General features: G+C 47.9%; 1 protein-coding gene and 1 long non-coding RNA gene across 3 annotated transcripts in view; one reads left to right on the top strand and one right to left on the bottom strand.

Annotated features, from left to right (window-relative positions):
• The window catches only part of LOC123845906 (uncharacterized), a 136,698-nt gene that overhangs the window by 64,872 nt on the left and 48,696 nt on the right, over positions 1-23,130 (top strand). The window contains exon 3 of one of the 2 annotated variants that reach the window (XR_010412179.1): positions 5,371-5,516. This is a non-coding gene — a long non-coding RNA (uncharacterized LOC123845906). Of the gene's footprint in view, positions 1-5,370; positions 5,517-19,855; positions 20,705-23,130 lie in introns of those variants that run through there. The other variant, XR_010412180.1, reaches the window with a different exon arrangement.
• Positions 1,693-20,260, bottom strand: LRRC52 (leucine rich repeat containing 52). Its single transcript, XM_045876821.2, has 2 exons — positions 19,639-20,260; positions 1,693-2,098 (listed from the first exon to the last, which is right to left on the bottom strand). Exons 1-2 carry the CDS (start codon positions 20,258-20,260, stop codon positions 1,773-1,775), a joined length of 948 nt encoding a protein of 315 aa, XP_045732777.1. The 3' UTR covers positions 1,693-1,772.

The following is a 23,130-nucleotide window of genomic DNA, read 5'->3' as shown; positions in this document are numbered from 1 at the left end:
GTTAAGAATATCCTAAATGCAAATGTGGCTTTAGATCCTGGAACAGAAAAAGGGGAAAAACCGGTGACATCCAAATGAAGTCTGAAGTTAAATCATAGTACTCCAGCTTTGGAATTTCTTAGTTTTGGCAGATGAACCACTGGAGTGGGACATAACTTTAGGGGACACTGGGTCAAGGGTACGTGGAACTTCTCTGTGCCATCTTTGTAACTTTTCTATAAGCCTAAAATTCTCCCAGGATGTAGTATCATTATGATACTCATTTTATTCTCATAATATCCCTGTATGATGTAGGCACTATAATGATTGCCGTTTACAGCTGAAGGAACCGAGGCACAGAGAAGTGAAATAGCTTGCCCGTGGTCACCGCTCACAGTCCGCGTAATGGAGTAGGAATGATTGGTGGGTTGGGGTTTCAATAGAAGGCGATAATAAGCCCCTGCTTTGTGTACGGCAGCCCCCTACGTGCTGTGTCAACAGAGAATACCAGGCAGTCTCTGTCCTCAAGCTCATTACAAGCAGGAAGGCTAAGTTCACATGGAGGTAAGGACAGAATCGGAGATAGGAACCTAGCCCCGGATTCAGGAGCTCATACTCTTAACCATCACACTGAACACATCCCGGGGAATCACGTGGGATCCATGAGGGGGTTTCGGGACAGCTGGCTTTGTGGGTAGGGCCATGGATGGGAGTCTTGAAGGGTCTTCAGGTTGAGCTGCCCCGTCTTCTGCTCCCTTTCTCCTCCTCCGACCAGTCCGGGGAGGTGGATTACACTGGTACACACTTGGCTCTTCTGTTTAGCACTTCATGAAAGACAGCAGCTCGTAGAGCACGGGGCATGGGCTTTGGGGTCAGGCAGCCCGGGCTTCAGCAACCGTTCGGCTTCTTATCAACTGTTTGATCCTGAGCTGGTTACTTAGCCTCTCTGAGCTTCAGGAAAACGAGGGTAACAGCGACCACCTGACCCGTTGTCGTGAGGGCCGACCCAGTGAGAAAACACGTACAAAGCTGGGTACGATGCCGGGCGCTTGGTAAGGCCTCAGGAAGCGGGGGCCGCCTCTGTGTGCCTCACTCCTTTGTTTTGTCCAGGGCGTACACGATGAGCCCTTGGCCATGTTGCTAAAATTTCCTGGGGAGGCAGCTTCATGGAAAGAAAAGAACGTGGACTTTGGGGGGGACTGTGCTACTGACCAGTCTCTTGTTTAACCTTTCCGGGCCTCGATTTTCCACCATAAGCTAATGTCAGTATTATAGGCTCTAGTGACAGTCTTGAGATGGGGTGTGAAGTTGGCCTGTGGACATGTTTGGACGTGTTCTCTTGATGTCAGTTCTTGCCATTGTGTCTTGTAGTTTTCTCCATTTCATTCACATTAATCGTGACTCATCCCAGACTGTTTGCTCTCTGAGGACAGGTCCTCTCAATCTTAGGTTTCTCTCATCCCTCCCACCAGCACTTAAGTTAGAGGCATAGTAAGTGTTCATTAAATGGGAGCTGGCCTGCTTTTGTGGTGGGCTTCCTCACCATTTAGCTGCACTTTTGCACCAGCTTCCTAGACTTTTCTAGACTTTGATCTACGCCATCCCGCTGAGCTCAAGGAAGTGCCTGGGAGCTGGTTGAGCAGGGAAGGACCAATTTGTGAAATGGCCACCAAACATTTTATTTGTTTTGCTAAATAGTATCTAAGACAGCCATGAGGGAAGGGGAGAGGGAGGGCGAGCGAGAAGGCGGGGAGCCTGGGGGAAAGGCATCATCAGATGGCAGTCTCTGGCAACTAAATCAGCTGAGGGAACCCGTCCTGGCCCGAGGCCACCCTGCTTTGGAAGACGTGCCCGCTGCCGTCCACCCTCTGCCCGTGCTCCTCCTCGGCGTCGTCCTCGCTCGCCTTGCGCCGGGCGTTCTCGTAGAGCACTGCGCACATGCCCGTGAGCCAGGCGGCCACAGTGCCCGCGGAGAAGATGCAGAAGCCGATGAGCAGCAGGAAGATGTAGTCCTGGCGGTCCAGGTGCGTGATGCACATGTACCGGAGTGGGTTCCCCACCTGCGTGATGGGCCACCCCGCCAGCTCCGCGGGCTCCACGCACGTGGCGTTTTGATCATCTGCGAGGAAAAACACAGCGGGCAGAGTGCTGAGAGAGCAGAACGGCCAGGGTCCCAGGTCTGAAGGGGACCCGGAGAAGCCATGTGGACCCTTGCTACTGAGAGTGTGGTCTGCGGGCCAGTGGCATGGGTGGCAGCTGGACCTCGTTAGAGATGCAGGCTCTCAGGCACCCCCCAAACCTCCCGAATCAGAATCTGTGTGTCAACAAGGGGACGGGCGGGCACAGTCAGGTTTGAGACATACTGCACCCGCGCTGCTTCTTGCCCCCGCCCCCCTTCTGATTTCGCTGCAGTCAGCTTGCCTCCTGAAAAGGGGCTTGGCTTCTTTTTTTTTTGAAGATTTATTTATTTATCTGAGAGAGAGGGTGGGGAGGGGCCAAGGGAGAGGGAGAGAGAGAGAATCTCCAGCAGACCTCCGCTCAACGCGGAGCCCAATGCCAGGCTGGATCTCTCGACGCATGAGATCATGACGTGAGCCGAGATCAAGAGTCAGAGGCTTAAATGACTGAGCCACCCCGGCGCCCCTGCACTTGGCTCCTTAAGGATCCTCCAGGAACGAGACACCACAGCAGGGGCTGGGAGGTTGGAAACAAGCAAGATCTCCACAGAACCCCCCACCATCAATATCCATCGCCTCCCTCTCCCCTCCCTCTTCTTGGCTCCCACCTCTCCCCTCCACCTGTCCCTTTCCCTTCACCCCGGCCTGAGTCCAGCCAGGGACCATGAAGGCGTCACACCCGGCTCAACTCTCGGGAGGGACAAGATTCCCTGGAAATGCCTCCTATGTGTTCTCCACTCAGGGAATCGGGGTGTGGGGAGCTCAGGGAAAAGGATCACCAGTAGGAGAGGCAGTTCTGCTTCTCAGCAGTGAGGTTGGCATCACTGGCTCATCACACCATCTACATGAGTCTTCAGTCCTTTTTAGCAGCTGACTCAGCTGCCTGGCTACTTCTCCGAGCCCCTCCCCATGTCAAGTGCCGTAGCCTTGAGTGTATAACAGAAAGCAAAGTGGGCTCTGGGGGAGCCAGACAGACCAGGGTTCAAATCCAGACTGTTACTTGCTGCTTTTGTAAACTTTGGCAGGATATCCATTTCCCTCTCTGAATCCATTTCCTCACCGTTACACGTGCAAAGAATGCTACCTGCTCCCAGGGTAACTGAGAGGATTTAATTGCCACAGGCGAGGACGCAAGCCACTGTGCCTGGTGCTCAGTAGTTGCACACGGAACTCAGAGCTTTGCCCTCAGCCTTGCCTTTTCCTAGCTCCATATGCTCCGCCACGTTGATGCAGAGGGGTGTGTGTGTGTGTGTGTGTGTGTGTGTGTGTGTGTGTGTGGTGCCAGGGGAATGTATCCAGCAGGCATTACATAAATGAGCTCCAATGCAGGGTGGAGACCAGGGCTTGAGATAATCATGCTCAAAATTATAATAGCAGCTAATATTTTCCAAGCTCTGATTACATTCTAAGCGGTATATAAACGTCTCGTTTCATTCTTATAACAACTTTGACAGACACAATTCTATCATTCTTGTTGCACACATAAGGAAACAGACTCACAGAGGTTTCTAGATAACCTGAAGGATCTAGGCAGGAGACAAGACACAGAAAGCGCAGACCGAGCTGTCTAAGCTCGTCTGCAGAAGTGGGAGACACAGACAAGCTAGTGCGGAGCTGCAGGTTATGTGAATGCATTCCTATCCTTGGTGACCAAGGAAGTTAGGGAAATCGGGTTTGCACAGGGGAATTAGAGAAAGGAGTACGGAAGTGAGCTGAGTGGGGAGGAGGCTGTTGGGCCTGGGGGGCCGTCGAAGTCCCCTGCAGGCTGGATAGCATTCCCCTCACCCCTGGCACTCCTCATCCCTGTGCCAGTGCACCTGCGGTGAATGGTTTGTTACTTTCAGGAAGACGGTCCGAAGGCCGTGACGCCTTTGAGGACTGGCTCTTGGTGGAGGCTGTAGACGCAGGACTGGAAGGCAGTGTGGGGCGGTCACCTCCACGGTGTGCAAAGATTACAGAGGGAAGGAGAGGGAGAGGTCCTCTTGGGGGACCCTGCCCCAAGGGGAGAGCTCTCAGGAGAGGAAAAGGGGTGGGGGCCGGGGGCTCCATTACACTTGCTGTCAAGAGGCAGGTGCCCAGTCACACCTGGAGTCCTCTTTCCACTCAGCCTGGCTGGAGGGCCTTTGGGGCTTGCGTCACCTCCCCTAACTGCCAGAGACCTGATATGGGACAATACAAAGAAAGATGTATTGGGGAAAGGAAAATGTGGGATTCTGTGGGTTGGGGGTTTATCTCCTTCTATTTTAAGAAGATTCAGCTTTCAAACTGGGGCTTTAGCGGCAGACTAAACATGAAACACCGAGTCCCGTTGGGGAGCATTACCTTGAAAGGGGCAATTAGCAGTGACTTGAAGGCTTTATTAGGTTGCTCTTAAGTGCGGGATGTGGATGTGGGTGGCTCTGCGGGGAGGGAGACCTGGGGTTTTCTACCGCTGCATTCTCTCCCCCTCCCCATTCCCTAGTCATTGCCAAGGTGGGAGCCCTCCTACCTCCCTCTCCCTGCAGGTCTCCCTAACTCCACTTTCCGCATTGCCCAGCTCTGGACCGTTTCACACACCCCCGCCAGATTTCCCTTCCTCAAGCACAGCTCTTCCCAGGCAAACTCTGGCTCAGAACCCTCCTCTGACTCCCCGGTAGGCCTGCGAATAACATCCAGACCCCCTGGCCCAGTGCTCAGAGCCCTCCGCACCTGCCGCCTACTACCTCGCCATCGCCCTCCCCACTTCCTAGCACTCCAGTGACCCACCCTTTGCTCCAGTCAAATTAAACTATTAATTCCTTGATTGCATCTTGCCCTTAACAGTAGCTAGCTTTGGGACACTGCTCTTTCTGTATCAAATGCCTCTTCCTCCAATTTTTGCCTCATCAAGTCCTTCCTAGCCTTCAACATCTGGTGTGAGTAAATGCACTCCCAGGAACGTTTCCACAGCCCTCTCATCCTCGTAGCTCAGACTGCATGGGTTCATTCCCACTCCTGGACCCACCATTGCATTCTTACTGTGCCTGTGACACTCTCCCTCACTTGGGGGCTGTTGGCCAGAGAAGGAGTGTATCTTTTCTCCCCAACCAGACAGACAAAACTCTTGAAGGCAGAATCCGTGTCTGATCATTCTTGTTCTTGTTAATAAGAGGTATCATTTATTGAAAGAAATACTTAATTTGGGGGGATTTTCTAGTAATATATATATATTTAAAGATTTTATTTATTTTGACAGAGAGAGAGAACAAAAGCAGGGGGAGCGGCAGACAGAGGGAGAAGCAGGTCCCCGCCGAGCAGGGAGCCCGATGTGGGACTCAATTCCAGGACCCTGGGATCGTGACCTGAGCTGAAGGCAGACGCTTAACCGACTGAGCCACCCAGGTGCCCCTCTAGTAATATTTTTATTGTTGAATTCTACTTTAATTCTACTGTGGTCAGAGACATACTCTCTATGATTTCAGTCCTTTGAAATTTATTGAGAATTTGCTTTATGGCTGAACATAAAGTCAATTTTAGTAAGTTTTGCATGTGCCCCCAAAAGGTGTGTATTCGGTCTTTGCTGAGTGTGTTGTTCTACGGATACCAATTAAGTCGTGATTTTATACAGGTCTTCTGTATATTTGTTGACTTTGTTATTTATATCTCTACTGACTTTTTGTCTATAAAAACTATTGTCTCTTGGTTACTATTAGTCTGTTAATGGTCTATTAGCTACTGTGAGAAGGATGTTCAGGTCACCAGTTTTGATTGTGCATTTACCTACTTCTTCATATAGCTCTGTCATGTTTTGCTTTACATATATTGAAGATATGTTATTAGATGTGTAGAAAGTTCTGTTTCCTCTTCCTGGTAGATTTACCCTCTTCTCACTGAGCGACCTCTCTCGTTATTTCTAGTAATGCTTCTTGCCTTAAAGTCTACTATCTTTGACATTAGTGTGGCTCCATCGAATTCCTTTTGGTTAGTGTTTGCCTTGTTTATCTTTTGCCATCCTTTTACTTCTAATCTTTCTATGTTCCTATATTTAAGACATATTTTTGTAAGCAGCATGTAGCTGGGTTTTGTTTTCCATCCAGTCTAGCAAACTTTGTATTGTAATTATTCCTTTAACATTTACTGTTAGACTGACACATTTGTTTTCAATTCGTCCCACTTATTTTTATGTCTCTTTCTCTCTACTTTGTTGGCTTTTATTTTATTATTTCATTTCCTTTTCATCAGTTTGATAGTCGTACATTATTTTCCTATTCTAGTCTGATGTCACTAGAGATTATAGACCCATCTACCGATCCTGGAGTGCCTGATGTGTGCTGGGCATCACAGAAGGTGCTTTACAAAATTAAGCTCTACTCTTGACCACCTCACCGAGCAGTTTTAATTATTCCCGTGCTATAGAATGAATAATTGTTTATCAGTTATTCCCTTTCTGGCTCTTGATTTCCTTTCCTCTGACAAAAGGCTACCAAGTACTGTTGTACATGCTGTGCACTGCACAACTCCAGGGCCTTCATGCATATTAGAAACAGGTGAGTAGCCCCCATGTCCTCCCTCTCTCAGCCCCATTCCATGGGCCCAGGGCATTTGTCCCAGTTAAAGCTCCCAGGTATAATTACAGGTGTCATTAATGTTTAAATTCTTCCTGCAAATAGTTCCTAAGGAAACATCACCCACCATCTTGTTTGTTTCCACACATAGCATGTTACTCCCAGGCAGAAAACCTGTTTGCCAGAATCATATGTCTGCAGGAGCAAGAGTTTCTGTGGCTCAGAATCACATCTGTTAGTGCAGGAGCCCAGAGAGCCTCCCTTTCAGAAAACTGGTATGAACCCAGTCGTTCTAAGGCAAACTGCTCCTTTCTTCGCCTACAGGGACTACAGTTCTGCCCTGTGGTCTGCTGCAGGTTCCCAAGGAGCCGTGTGCAGGCTCTGAGCCCCTCGTGCTGGTGCGCTTGCTCAGGAACCACCTGGGCTGAGTGGAGGGTTCAGCCTCCACATGGTGACAATGTACACTGAAGGGTAGAATTTGGAGACTCCCTTCTCTACTAAACTGCACCTGCTACTGAGAATGCAGCACTGGTTTCTATCAGCATCACCACTTTGTCATAAGACTTCCACCTTGAACCCCGAGAAAGACCTGACCTGATTCTCCCATTTCTCCTTATTAGGCCCTAGCTTGCCCGAACGTCACTACATGTATAGTTCTTGGTCTTGTTTTTTTTCTCCAGCTGATTATATATTTGTCAAGGAAGTGGATTTATGTCCTACTCATTTGGCTGCCTCTTCCCACTAGATGATAAACTCCATGAAGACATGGATTTTTGTCTGTGTGGTTCACTATTATACCCTTAACACCTAGAACAGTGTTTCAACCACACTAGACCTCAAAGCATGGCTGTTGAATGAATGAAATGTTATCTTATTAATACCCGTTGGGGTCAATGTCATCGACAAAATGCTCAGAGGATAGTGAACCTGGGGAGACAGAAGACCATAGATGGGTCAGCTAACCCCTTGCCACCTTGGATTACTCTACGATAGACAAATACTAATCCCACTTCCCTTGTAAGAGTTTGGGGAAGATTCACTGAACCAAGGAGTGTGCAGTCCCAGAGGAGTCAGAAACAGGTCCCCAGGACCAAATAGAGGGGTAGGTCTTGAGCTGGAAAGGGGCACTCTTCTGTCCTCCGAGACGGCAGAGAAGGAAACGAGGGTAAATGCAGATGGGGACAAGTGAGGATGCAGGTGCTGTGGGCATGGCATCAAAAGGTACTTACTTATTACTACTCCCAGTTAGTGTTAGAGAACTGTTTGAGAGCAGAGGCCCTCTTTGTTCGCTTTTGTCTCCCTAACACTTGGCATATAGTAGATGCTCGATAAATGTCTGTTGAATGCATACAGGAGAGAATGGGTGGGCTATTAGTCTGGCCTCATACAACAGTTCTTGAACTCTTGTGTCTTTGGCCTTGCTCTTTAGGACCAGTTCCCAACTGGAATTTGAAGGGACCATGGTTATATTTTGCTACACTCTGGGTGGCCTAGAGGAGATGACTCTCTAGAGGGGAACCTAGCTTGGACACATAGCAGCCCCCAAACACCAAAGTCAACCAACCAGCAAGGCCCCCTTCTCAGACCCTCATGCACGGTCCTCTGAGCATTGGCTTCTACCTTTCCTACCTAGAGCTCCTTTTTTCTCATCACCTGTCTATCTCCCCTTGATGGCATAAGCCCAGGTTCAGCAAACTCCATGGGCCAAATCCAACCTGCTGCCTATTTTTGTAAATGACTTTTTCTTGGAACACACCATGCCCATTTATTTACACTCTTTCCATGACTGCTTTCGGGTTGTAGATGGCCAAATAGACGAGTTACAGCAGAGGTCCACAAAGCCTAAAATATTTGCTATCTGGCTTTTTATAGAAGGCAGTGCTGACCCCTTGTCTAAACCATCCCTGGCATCTTGAAAATGTAAAGATTTGGATGATTTGGGCTTAGGCACTACAGTTCTTTTCTAGTACATTTTTTTTCCTTGGATAAAGCGTCCATATTTTGGTAAAGGTTAAAAGTGATTCATAGACTCTTGGAACATTACAGGAAAGACCTTCAAATCCAGCAAGTTCAACCCGATTATTCCTGTACTTTAGAGGGTCTTTAGGCTATAGGACTGGTCTTTTTTTTTTTTTTTTTTTAAAGATTTTATTTATTTGACAGAGAGAGACACAGCGAGAGAGGTACACAAGTAGGGGGAGTGGGAGAGGGAGAAGGAGGCTTTCTGCTGAGCAGGGAGCCTGATGCGGGGCTCGATCCCAGGACCCTGGGATCATGACCTGAGCCGAAGGCAGACGCTTAACCACTGAGCCACCCAGGTGCCCCTCTTCTTTGTTTGTTTGTTTTTTTTTTTAAGATTTTATTTATTTATTTGAGAGAGAGCCCTCACACGAGGGGGGGTGGGGCAGAGGCTAGAGGGAGAAGCAGCCTGGGAGGGGGAGGGGCAGAGAGAGAAGCAGTCTCCCCGCGGAGCAGGGAGCCCGATGTGGGACTCGATCCCAGGACCCTGGGATCATGACCTGAGCCGAAGGCAGACGCTTAACCACTGAGCCACCCAGGCGCCCCTGAGGACTGGTCTTTTGTATAAGGGGTTGTATATGGGCATGATCTACAGGTACGAAGACCCCTTTTCCTCCTAATCCCTTGTGCACTTGTCAGTACCCGGAATAAGGCCAACAGGAGATAGAACCTTTCATTCCACCAACAAAATAAGGCTGAAAGTGTATAGTCTTCTGCAAAAGGAGCTAACAACTTAAGCCCTACCCAGGGGGAAACCCTCGTTACCGCCTTTCTTGAGTAAGGTTTTGATGGGGGTGGGGAGTCAGGCGGCATGGCCGGGCTGGGGGATGGTACCAGTTGGTTCATGGAAGCTAAGGGCAAATTCTTGTTTCTTCTCAGTTTGGTCTAGAGCTGGGCCTGCTTAATAACTACCCATCTGCTCAGAAAAACCCAGGTAGTGGACAGTTGTCCTCATGGATAAGAGGCATTTTAGAAAAGCTCAGTAGCAGAAGCACCAATCACCAGTCACCCAGGTGGAAATTTTGGAGCTCTCCTTGCTTCCTCTCTCACGTCACGGGCCGTATCTCCCACACAGCTCTCCCCCTTCTCTGCGCCCCATGTGGGTCCACGGTCACCACCCAGAATTGTCCCAGCGACGGCAGTAGCTAACAGTAGTTGAACACTGACTGTGTGCACTTCTAAAATCCTCGTGTGGGTTATTTCATTAGCACAACAACCCAAGAAATAGGTACTAACTTAATGCCATTTTACAGGTGAGGAGCATGGTTCTCATGCAGACTGCGGCCCAGCTGGTAAGAGACCGAGGCAGGATTAAAAACCAGGCAGTTTGAATCCAGAGCCCATCTTAGTTTTGCCTGTTCAACCAGGAGTATGATCATCTCGAGACCAAAGGGATATTTTAGGATCGCCTAATTGGGTTGGTGTTACAGAAGCATCAGAGAAAACAGCATGAGAAGCACTGGGTATTATATAAGACCTATGAATCACTGACCTCTGCCTCCGAAACCAATAATACATTATATGTTAATTAATTGAATTTAAATTTAAAAATAAATTTAAAAAAAAGAATGAATTGACACACAAGAAAAAGAAAAAAGAAAATAGCATAAGAAACTGTGTACTTTTCTCGATATAAAGTTATTCTTTGTCTTTTATCTCACTGAAAGGAAAAGAGGGACTCTCAGGTGGGCCCCTCGATTCCATTTGCCCCACATCCTCACACTCAGGCCCATGCGTGCTCACCCTCGCTTCCTTCCCAGAGGAGGGGCCCTTCCCTGTTTAAGGCTGGCCTTCCATTTGGTTCTGGAGTCCATCCATTCCTGGCTTCACATCAGTTATTGCCCCTGTCCCAAGTCTTTGCCCTGTATGACTCCTTCTCAGCAGCCCATAAACACATGCACGGACCTCTTTCCTCTGAAGAAAATAAATACCCCCTTTATACAGTTCTCCTCCATCTATCACCCTATCTCCTCAGTCCACAGCCAAGTTCCTAGAAGAGTTTACATGGTTTTTTTTTTTTTTTTTTTCAAGTAAGCTCTACACCCAACGTGGGGCTTGAACCCACGACCCTGAGATCAAAAGTTGCATGCTCCATCGACTGAGGCAGCCAGGCACCCCAAGTTTACATTTTTTTCTACACCCTTTTTCTTCCTTGCTGTTCATTCTGTAACCCACTGTCCACTCCCATCATGCCATTGGAACTGTCCAAGACCTCAGGGACCCCTTGGTAGCTAAATGTGATAGACACTTTTCAATCCTTACTTGACCTACTTCTATTCTTTGAAACTCTTCTTCTCTTGGCTTCTGTGAGTCCACCCTTCTCTGATATCCTTTCTTTTATACTGGTTGCTCCTGCCCAGGGCACTTCATGGATGGCTCTTTTTCGCCCTTCCAGATGTTGGCATTCCCCAAAGCTTCTGTCCTTGACCTGTTACTCCCCCCACCCCCATTCTAAACTCTTTTGCTGCCTTATCTCATTCTTTGTTTGGTTTCAGTGATCACCAGTGAGCTGATGATTCTCAAATATATCTTCTATTCTTTATTCTGGATTTCAGGTCAGAACATCCGAAGGCCTCCTGGTTCACAGGGGCCCTCCCACTCAACACGCTCAAGATGGGACATGGTTCTCCCTTAAGCTCCTTGCTGCCCCTCCTCCGAGAGTGTCCATCCCAGGGAAGCCTCCAGAGCTGTTCAAACCAATTCTTTCCTGTTATTTTCCATATCTCATTTATTCATTGATTTTCTCAATAAATATTTATTGAGCCTTTTTTCTGTGTCAGGCCTTGAGCTAGTTTCTGAAGATTCAGACATGTTCTTTGCTCTCATAGACCTTACTGTCTGTCAGAGAAGATAAATTTTAAATATTCAAATCTATTAATTACTTAGAATTGTGCCAGAAGTCATGAAGGGAGGACTGGGAACTTGGGAGGGTCTAGGTTAGTCCAGAGTCCTATTGCTTCTACCTTCTATTTTATTTTATTTATTTATTTTATTTACTTATTTATCTTTAATTTCTTTGACAGACAGACAGCGAGAGAGGGAACACGAGCAGGGGCAGAGGGAGAGGCAGAAGCGGGCTTCCCGCAGTGGGGGAGCCCGATGCGGGGCTTGATCCCAGGACCCTGGGATCATGGCCTGAGCCGAAGGCAGACGCTTACCGACTGAGCCACCCAGGCACCCCCCTTCTATTTTATTTTTTAAAGATTTTATTTATTTATTTGTCAGAGAGAGAGAGCACAAGCAGGGGGGGCGGCAGGCAGAGGGAGCAGCAGGCTCCCCACTGAGCAAGGAGCCCTACGTGGGACTCGATCCCAGGACCCTGGGATCATGACCTGAGCCGAAGGCAGACACTTAACTGACTGAACCACCCAGGCATCCCTGCTTCTACCTTTTAAATGGTTCCTTATGGCCTGTCTAGACTTCTTCATCTGCTGCTATCGGCCTTTCCTCCCTTCCCTGGATGCCCACAGGAGCCTCCTAGCCCTGCATCCAGGCTTGCCTGCCTCCCAGAGCTTCTCAGGATGCCCTGCATGTTCCCCAGAGAATCCTCCAAAGGCCCTTCACGGCTGGATCCCTGTTTCTCTTTCTAGCCACATCCACACTCTGCTGGATTATCTCCAGGCTGGAGAGCTCTTCACTTCTGGAGATAAGGAGACTGAGGTTGGCTGCTTTGGCCAGCTTTGCACTGCTGCCTTCCAGAGGCCTGAGTGGTGCTGGGTGACCAGAGAGGCCATGCACAGAGGTCTGGCATTTCTGAGCTCGAAGGGACTTTGGATCACCTACTTTCAGGGATCTCAAGTGGGCTGAGCTCAAGAGTGTGTGAGAATCACTCAGGATCCTTCCTAAACTGCATGTGCTTGCCACCCACTCCCTTATTGGCTTTTCTGGGTGGTTTGGGACCACTGACCCAGTTGTGTCCCTCCCAGCCCCTCACTGTCCCTATGAGGCTGCTCCTCTGGCTCTCAGCAGGTGTTTGTGAGAAAGTCGGAGACATAGGCTGGCAGAGCAGCTGACGGCCGTGGAAACGTCTGCGGCCCAGCTGTCCCTTTCTGCGCGTCTGGTCTTTGCAGCAATTTCTCTGACGGAGAAGATGGGTTAGCATTAATCGTGGAAGAGTGCGAGGACCTGAATTCATTCTGGAAATCTAAGTCTTGGCACAGTAGTAGATGACTTTGTACTTGGTGGGTTGAAATGGGGCCGTTATCCTATTACGGCAGCCTTGAATACAGGATGTAGCAGCCTTGGAATGAAACTAAGATGTTCTCCACTCAAAATGCCCTCGAGATGACGTGGACCCGAAAGAGCACATGACCCAACCCATCTGCTCCCTGCAGATGTCCCTGAGTGGCTTTGTCCCCTGCTTCTGCAACACTCCTGCCCAGACTCCTCTTTAATTTGTGGGCCCCACCATCGGGTCACCCAGGACTGCTTAAGGACGATAATTTCAGAGCTGACAGAGAGGGACACTCTGTCCCCAAACTACCCCCACTTCCACTCCGGGTAGTCTGTCACTTTCCGAACTCTCACTGTTTCTTGTTTTGTCACATTGCAAATGCCCCTTGAGGGAGACATGTCAAAACATTATTAGCCACTAACACCTTGGTGCAAATCAATTTATTCACTAGTGGGAGCAGTCGCTGTAGATCTAGAATGGAAGCCATTGTCATAGGGTCTCTCAAAATATGGCGTAAGGATTTGCACTGTCCAAAACCGGATTCTCTGGATACAGGGCCTGGGGTTCCTACGCTCACTGGAATTTGAGAACCACTGGTTGAGTGGGCCAGGCCTGGGAGGATAGTCTAGGGCACTGAGTCCCCTGGGGATGGAGGTATTATTCTAGTCAAGTAGATGATAACTTAAGATAGGAGGTAGGACAGTGCAGGAGTTCAAGGCTGTCTGCTTCCTAATTATGTGCATGTCCTAATTATGTGACTGTGGCCTGCTCCTCCAGGAATGTCTCCACGTCAGCATTGATCCATTGCATTGCCCATCTGGGTGGGACCCTGTCTGCGGATCACTGCTCTCCTCCTGCAGTTAAGTGCACCTTATCTTTCCATTTAGGTCCATAGACTACCAGCTAGAAGGGGCTGTAGAGAGTATCTAATCCTACTCTCTTTTTATTTCAAAGACAAGTGAGTCTCAGAGGGCAAGGGACTTGCCCCACATCACCCAGTGGCATTGCTGGGACCAGGACAGGATCTCTTGGCTTTCAGTTGCATTCTCTCTCTCTTATATCCCACAATTGTCTTATTAAAGATGGAAATTATGACTTCTTTTCCCTATAATGGAAGCACTCCAGCCTTATAATACAATGTTGGGCATATAATGAACATACAACAAATATTTCAGAGTCGAATTGACTAGGATGTGTCTAAGAGTAAGGAGAGGTCATGGCATGGGGGGGTGGGAAACACTGAATCTGGATGTCAGGAGATCTCCGTGTTGGGCTTGGCTCTACAGCCATTTACCTGTAAGGAAGTGAGATTCTAAAGTTCCAGCTGAAGCATCTTATATTAAAAGGCAACCCTGACCCATATGGTGGCCAATGGCCATTCATGGGGCTACTTACATGATTTAAAACAACATAAAATTAAAAATTCAGTTCCTCATTTGCCCTAGCCTGATTTCAAGAGCTCCACAGCCATATGTGGCTAGGGGCAACCATATCGGACAGAACAGATATAGGCTATTTCTATTGCAGCAGAGACTTTAGTTGGACAGTGCTAGACTAGACTTTGGGAGAAGATAGGATGGAGGCCAGGAGCCTTATGTCCAGAAGCCTAGAGTTGTGTTGAGTTTTTAAGAGCATCTTCAGAGGCATTCAACCCTGTGCTACTAGGTAGCTCTCTCCTGGGAAGAGCTCAATTGCCACTCTCACCTTCAAAGAGCATTAATGCCTGGGAAATTACAGTTCCAGCTAGGAATTAGTCCTCCTATCTGCTGACCAAGGCCAAAAAGACAATGGAATCTTTTTAACTCTGCACTGATCAGAGCATCCGGGTGACCAGCACTTTATAACTCACCTCCATTTCTGCTGTGATTTTCATGTTTGCAAAATGAGTATGTAAGCTCTTTGAGGATGGAATGGTTTTCAGTGCATCTGGTGAGTATATCATTGGAGGGTTTCTTTTGATGAAGACCTTTAATAATAGCACCAAATCTCTTGCCAATGTGGGAAAATTTTGATATTCCTATTCAGTGTAGCTTTATGATGAAAAAAGGTGAATAAAACATTTAACCTTCTCTACAGCCCCTTTATGGGGGTGAACTGAGCCAACATGGGACATAGGGGAAGAGCATATTACTGCCTTCACACCTTTTAAGATCTCCCCATTTCTTTCCTGGACCTCAGCTTCCTTCAAGATTCCCCACTGTTGCAGAATTAATCTTAGCTAATTGTATTTCTCAAGAATTCACTTCTGCCTCTGATGTGAGAGCTGATAAAGGCTTGAGGGCACTGGTATTATTCAGCCCAGGAGTTCATATATTTTTGCAGAGTCCTCTTCAAGATTTGGGCACTCTTGGGGATCCAAAGGTATAAATCTCTAATGGCTAATTTTAGCTCAGTGGTAGGCAGTGGATGGGGGCAAAGTCTTCTTCAGATAACAAAATCACACCATGTAGGTGACTTCTTGCTTTCAAGGCCATGCCTGCCCCACAGTTGGACCTCCTTGCCCTCATCCCTTGAAAGCTGTCTGCATGTCCACACCTGTTCCTGCAAGTGGGGCTTGTCTTTAAGTAGAACTCCAGTTCCAGATTCAGGTGACTCAGGAAGAACCACTTTGCTACTACTGGGCCCAGCCCTGAGTCTTATGGTCCAGGCTGAGACGAAGCCTTGATCTGGGCTTCTGGTTTTGTTCCCCAGTCTGAAATCTTGTGTTCATAACTTGCCTAATATCCAACTCCCTCAAAGATTCTCTCTGTCCCATTTTCCCAGGGATTAGAGCCCTGGGACCTGCTGCTCACCTTTCAACGTCCTATCTATATCCCCCTCCCCCCATACATCCTTATAGCCATGTTTCCTGGATGGGGTACACTGTCCTCTCGTTCCATGTGTGCCGAGGCTTCCTGAAGTCTACTGCTTATCCCGGGGTCACCTGACTGATGTCTGCTACTCTCTTAAGTACCCTGTATCTTTCCCACATCTGCCAACCATTCGTTTATTGAATGCTTTTTGGTATGCAAGACTTAATGCTAACGGCAGTTTGTAAGCGTTCTCATCTCAGCCGCCTAGTTAGGTTGGTTCTATTATTATACCTGTCTGAAAGATGAGGAAGTTGAAGTTCAGAGAGGTTAAGTAACTTCTCTGATTTCCTATAAATAGCAAGTGGCAGGGCTAGGGTTATAATTCAGGTCTGTTTCACTCCAACCTGACTCTTTAACACTGGGCTCCCCTGCCTGCACGCTGGCTGTCCTTTCCCACCTGCCACTGAGGCTGTCCCAAGTGCCTGCTCCACCCGGTGGGCACATGGTGGCCTCTTTTGTCCTGCTCTGCCCAGTAGGATAGTCCTGCTGTCCCTGACTGGACCATGGGACATATATGGTGCAGATGACCATAGTCATGTGGGTCTCCACACACAGCTCAAGGTTCTCTCCATGAGCACTTGTTGGGCACATAATAGGACTCAATAGATGAATGGATGAACTGAGTGGTAGCATGGAAGCTTGCTTTTCAAGGGATCTCTATACTGCCATCCTACTGTCATGCTGACCTTAATACTCTCCCACAGGGAAAATCTCCCAATACTAACGTTCATATCTTCCTGGGTCTAAAATGAAACCCATCTTTAATTTGGATTCTTCTTTCTAAATAACCAGGTTACTCAGCTCATTTCATAGAGATTCTTCTTAGATCCTGCAGTGTGGGTACATGGGGAGAGAGATGTATATGCTCTATTTTAGAACATGCTGAAGATCACCTTTTGATAGCCAAGATGGTAAAAGAGGTGGGCCTAAGCTTGAGTGTTTGTCAATAGCAAAGATATTTCCACTTAACAGAGGCATGAATCATGTGAGAGTCACACAAAAGAAATATCTTCCATTGTGTTGAGGGCTGGCTCAAGGGCAAGAGAAGCATCTAATGAATTCTACTGTGTGTGCCTCTTCATGTGCGGGTGTGTATCTATATATTGATGTGTGTATGTGTGTCATGTATGTGTAATATGTGCGTGATTGTGTATGTGAGTAGGTGTATCTATAGGTATGCGTGTATGAGCACATCTTTGTGCTTATATGTATGTGGGTATATGTATGTGTGTTTGCACATGTGTTTATGTGTATGTGACGGTATGTGTGTGTGTATGTGTGGGAAGGGACAATCTGACTGACTGAGATGCAAAGGTGAGCAAATACTGAGGTTAGGCTCCTACTTTGGGAGTTTGGGTAGGTTGGGATGAACTTGGGCTTATAAGGAGCATGCAGGCATGTAATGAATTTATGATGGCTAGAGCTCATTATCCAATGGAAATGATCTTGGGTGAGTTCCATGTGTAGTCAGATAGGAAATAAAGTTGTAATTTAGACGCTGTGGCCATATGCTTATAACATGACATATTTATAACTAAACTGACTTACAGGATCATAGTTACCATGGAATTCAGGGATTTAAGATATTGTAGTCTCATCAAAAAAGACCTGAATCAGGAGGTTCAAATCTTTTTTTTTTTTTTTTGCTACTTCCTAGCCATGTGATTTTGGGCCAGTCTGTTTTCTCAACCCTGTCATGGCATTACCAATCCTAGCCTCTTCCACAGGCCTAGGGCACAAAATTTAAGGGCTGGTATGACATTTAAAGTAAAGAAAATGAGACCGCATGTGTGAAAAAACTCTAGCAGCTGCAAAGCTCCCTACAAAGATAAATTGTTCTATGTCTGGCCTTGGGCTCATTAGTGTTTTCAAGAGATAACAATTATTAGCTAGGACAAGGAGACCATAGTTCTGCATGAAGTCGTCTGGCTGAGTTCCTCTAGGCCACCAAACAGCAGAGAGAGATGAGCAGATCAGCAGTTGTTGTGGGTGTGAGTTGGGGGCGGAGTGGGGGGCTCATACTGGCCAGTGGATAAAAGCTTTGTCTACCTCAAAAGACAGACTCTTTGTTCATGAGGAGCTTATGAGCTTGATAAGATAGATACCCGCTTCTGGTGTTTTTGAAAACACACAGTGAAACAGATCCGGTTTATAATCCTAGTCAATTCTGGAATGAAATGAGTCAAGGAGTCCAAAGCAGTCATCCTGAGCACTCTGAGAAGACACAACTCTGTAAGCAGAATCTTGATTGAGGGAGATTTGGTGGCAGGTGAAGCAGCAGGCTTTGGGACTGGGGAAGAAGCCAAGCTACGTCACCCTTTTCAGCTAGGGTAGGAGGGCCTCCTGGCTACTTGGTGGGCTCTACTCAAGGAAAATATATACTTATGGTGGGCAGGGGGCAAGAGAAGATGAAGCTTCTTCACAGGCTAGTTCCCAAGACAACTGCTCCTCTATTCTTTTATGATTCGTCCTCTTAGGAAGATGGTCTGATGAAGTTCTTTCCTTTTGATTTATTCTAACTCGGATTGTGTACCTGGGAGCTGGGCCAGGTGCCCAGGGCACGAAATGTAAGGAGCCACCCACTCTTACTGTCTCCCTGAATTTTGCATCCCAGGAGGCTCGCTTGCCTCACCATTGTCCAGGCCCTTCCTGGAAGACATGTTAAGACCTGTCCACTGGAAGGAGGGCCAGGAGAGCACATTTTCACTTGCCACCACCATTCAGCTCCCTCTCCCCCAGGCCCCCCTAAAGCCTATCATGCTGGCCAGGAATCTTTCTGGGATATGGCCACCTGGGCAAGAACTTCATGGTGGAGGCTTCAGCAGGTGCTGGTGCATGAAAATATTTTTCAAGAACAAACACACAGGGAAGGGAGCTGGTGCATGAAAATATTTTCAAAACAGCCACTCGGGGAAGGGAGAGAAAACATGGTTTTGACAGGGTTTGAATCCGAAGTCCAGTTTTACCAGATTACATCCGTGGCTCCAGGCTTTCATTTCCCATTTCCTTGAAGTCCTGAGTGAAGGTGATGTTGGTAGAGTGGGATAATTGGAGGCTGAGGATGGGACAGAAAAGTCACTGAAAAGAAGAGGGGATTGAGGCACTGGAGTGCCCAGGGGACCATGGCAGAGGGGTGGCAGCAACTGGTTTGGAAATCTACCAGGTAAGACTTGAGAATCTGCCCGTGAGATTGGAATCTCCCTGTTGGACAATGTGGGCACTGGTGACCTGTTCGTCATGGATGCACACCATTCCCTCCTTCCTTATAGGGTTAGCATCTTGAAGACAAAGGAGCCATCAACAGCCTCTCTTCTCCTTTCTCTCCACTCCCACTCTCACTGTCTAGGGAGCTCCCGTGCCCCTCCCTCTACCTCTATTGAACTTTCTCCTCTGTACATCATGTTGTCGGGTTTTGGATGGCCTATGCATGAGTGAATTCACTTTTGGATCTTAGAAAAATTCAGTCACTGAATCAAACAGATTAAAATAGTCCACCAATGGAATACAGCGTCCCTGAATTTGTTACTTTGCAGTTAAAGAACTTGATCATTTCCACACATACCATTTTACGTTGACACAACAGCTCCATACGCTGAGCCATATTATTGTCCTCACCTGATGGATCAGGAAACTGAGGCTCAAAGACATTGTCTGTCCCTAGGGCAGCCAGCTAGTAAGTGCTGAGTCTGGGACCAGAACTCAGATCTTTGGATTCCTACTCCAGAACTTCTCTGCGGACCCTATTCCTCTCCAGTCAACCCCAGGTGGATCCTGCAGAGCAATAAGAACGCTTTCGATCAGCTTCCCCCAGAGTTTTCTCCCATCCTGACCATTTTTTGACTTTACCTTTTCTGGAACCCATTCCTCCTGCTCCATCACATCCTCCTCGTCCCCACATGCAATCAGACCCTCACCTGGATGGTTCAGATGGGACACTATTAAGTAGATGGTGAAGTCTAGGAAGGAGCAGTTGCATTTCCATGGGTTTCCACTCAGATACAGGGTCTGTAGTGTTATGAGGTGTTGGAAGGCAGCGTTGTCCAAGGTCTGCAAGCCGGTGTTTCTGAGGTCCAGGTACCTCAGAGAGCTGGTGTTGGCAAAGGTGTACTTGTTCAGAGAGAACAGGTGAGGGTTGTTGGAGATGTTCAGCTGCACCAGATTGCTGAGCACGGAGAAACTGTATGGGGAGATCAAGGTTAGGTTGTTGGAGCTAAGATCAAGGTAGATGAGTTTGAAGACCCCGATGAAGGTATAATCCATCACCTCGCGAATCAGGTTATTCCGACAGTCCAAGTAAACAAGGTCACTGAGGAGTCCTAGATTCATCGCTGGCAAAAACGTGATGCGGTTATCATTCAAGTATAGCCTCCGGGTGCTCAGGGGTACATCAGCGGGGTACTCGGCTAACTGGATCCCTGTGCAGATCACTTCCTGGGCTTGACACTGACAATTATTTGGACACTTTGACCCCGAGACCAGTCCCATTCCAAAGGAAAAGAGTAACCACCCGGGGCCAGGGCCTGAAGCAAGGGACATAGTAAGAAGCTGCAACTGCCCTCCTTCCACCTTCCTGCGGGCGCTGTCCCTCTGATCAGAAGCCTGCCAAGGGGCGGGGTGGGGGAGGAGGGGTGCTGGAAAGAACTGTAACACTCTAGCTTTGTGCAAAGCAATTTTCCATTACAGGAGAACTGAACAGAAGTTGAAACGCGAGGCCCAATGCCCCGCCGCCCGGCTTGGTGGCTCGGCCGCCCGCTCACTCCCAGACTGCTGCTGGAAGCTTGCCCGCTTGGCGGCTTTGAAAGGTCTCACCCTTTCCCTGCGTTTGCAAGTGAAGGGGAGCCAGGGGAGAGCCACATGACAATGAGGTTGCCAGTTGACACCTTTGTGATGTCAGCAGCCTCAGGAGACTGCCTGGCTGAGGGAGGGAGAGTCCTGCCTCTCTCCCCTTCTGGGTGGTGTGGGGGTGTTTTGTGTATCTCGGTAAGCTGGCTGTCCCTGGGGGCATCGGGGCCTGCAGCGTGGGGCTGGGGGGCTGTGCTCAGGTTCGTGTGTGTGTGTGTGTGTGTGTGTGTGGGTGGGTGGGTGTGTGTGGGTGTACCAGGTCCCTACAGAGGTGTAGTGGAGGATTAGGTTAGCTTGGGTCCCCTAATCCACAGGCTATAAAGGGACCTCGGAAGTAGCTTCTTTACTGATGGCAAAGCGATTTGTTTAAGGTCAGTTCTCTGAGTGGTTCCTTTCCTTTGTAAATGAATTTGGATGGGTGCCAGTTTTTGGTGGTGTTGGGAGAGTATGGGAAAAGGGAGCCTCCTTTGAAATGAGAAAAAGAAATTCCTCTGATAAGGTGGTCCTCTTCAGATTGCTTTCCTAGCATGCCTACGGCCCTGTCTGCATTTGGAATATATATGTGTGCTAGTATTTTAAAAAGCCTTTAGAGTAAGTATAAGGTACTCCCCTCAACCAAAACCCAAATGTATAAAAAAAATCTGAGTGCAATAATATGAACTATTTCTTACCATTACTATTCTCCTAGACTTTTAAAATAGTGAGTGCCTCTCTAGAGCTTCTAGTGGGAGTTTATATTCATTAACTATTTGAGGGATGATGGAAGGGGGGTCTTTTGGAGGGAGGGATAGAGAGTCTGGAAACTTAAGAGTTAGGATGTATCATTTACTCCATGGAAGAAGGCACATGAGGCAGAAATGAAGAAAAAGCACCTCAGGAATTAAGATTTATATTTGGGGGAAAATGGGATTTGATACAGAACTTAGCTGTGAATATTAATAAAATAATGCAACCTATATTTAGCTTAGCACAGTACCTGGCACCTGGTATGTAATAAATATTTATTGAATGAATGATGCGTGAATGTCTCTGATGGTTTGTTCCCTTTTCTTGCTTCTCTGCCAAGAGAGAAATTAATAAACTCAAGTGGATTTGTGGCTGGTTAGCTAATGCTTGATTATGTTTACTTACTCAGCACTCCTAGGGTGACTGGCCGTGAATTAAGATGATGACTTAGGAGTATTTACCAAATTGAAAGTGACCTTATTTAAGCAGAAATTTCAAACACTTAAAATAATGACCCAAAGGGTAGTTGTACTCATTGAAGTAGCATTTTACTGATAGGGGAGCCACCCTTTCCTTATAATTAAAAAAAAAAGTTCCATGTTAGATCTTACGTGATTGCCTGGGAGAAGAATGTGGCCCGTGAAGGCTATGGGGAGGAATTAATGTGCGGAGTGATGGCTTCCCCCGGGCGGGGGGGGGAGGGGCCGCGAGTGGGGTGTGTGGCTTGGCGGGGGCGCGGCTGGGGAGGCTGCTTTCCCGGTGGGCTGGGTTTGTCATCTGTTTCCTTCAGATGAAGAGCTGATCACTGGTCTGCCAAAGCTTATGGAGTGATTTTACCCACTTTCCCCCTTTTCTTTTCTCCCTCTTTCTGAGTTCTTTCCGGGGGAGCCAGTGTCTCCAGGTTTCCCCGTTTAATTTTTGGCCTCCTCGCGGGGCCGAAGTTTCTCCAGACAGCAGCCTCCGGCTCAGGCTTAGCTGTTTGGTCTTAGGAGGGCAAGTGCTCTCACTTCGAAAAGCCCCGGACAAATGAAGTACACTAAAAGTTATTGGTGACGCTGGTCAGCTATGTCTCTTCCCGGAACATTGCCGTTTTAACAAAGCACCAGGAATGGCTAATGTCAAGGCACAGTCCTTCTGCCCGAGGTAGCTGTGTGTGTTGTGGTCGCGAGGTCTGCATACCCACAGGCTGGTTTCAGCTTTGCCAGGTTAGACCAGATCTCTAAAGTGCATTCCGCTTTTCAAGACTGAGTACTATTTGCTGAATAGAGAATGAGTGGACTAGACAAAAGAGAATAGAGAAAAAAACTAATGATGTGATGTATGGTGATTAACATAACATAATAATAAAAAAAAGAGAGACTAGAGAATGTAGCCTTTCCCAACTACCTGATCTCCGAACCTTTAAAACAATTTCTCTTCAAGGATCATCTGTGAGACTATTATTTCAGGGTTCCTGCTTTGTAAAGTTCTGAGCTAGGCTGTTTGCCCTTGGCGGAGTTGCTTAACTTCTCTGGGCTTTATTTTTCTCATCTCTATATGGAGGGAGGTGAACTAGAGAATTTCCAGCTCTCCTTAGGACTTCCAAACTCCTATAGAAATGGAAGGTCTCAGGCACCGCAGGGAGCCACTGGGGGAGGGCGAGAGGAGAGCCTTCCTATTCCTTCTGCTTACACCGTGTGGCCCCACTTGGTCAGGTGGCTGCAGAAACAGAATTTGCTCTTCCCAGTGAGCCGCTCGTGCAGTTCCAGCAGCAGCTGGGTTGCCTTAGCGTTTACAGCTGTTTGATGAGCCCACCTCTGCCCTACCTCCACCAGGCGGAGGGGGGGCCCATCCTTCCA

This window comes from Mirounga angustirostris, unplaced genomic scaffold (genome assembly GCF_029215605.1).
Source record: "Mirounga angustirostris isolate CCGP_5_RB_7025 unplaced genomic scaffold, mMirAng1.0.hap1 SCAF_6, whole genome shotgun sequence".
Classification (NCBI taxonomy): Eukaryota; Metazoa; Chordata; class Mammalia; order Carnivora; family Phocidae; genus Mirounga; species Mirounga angustirostris.
The sequence above is the reverse complement of the archived record's forward strand: the minus strand, read 5'-3'. Positions and strand labels throughout refer to the sequence as shown.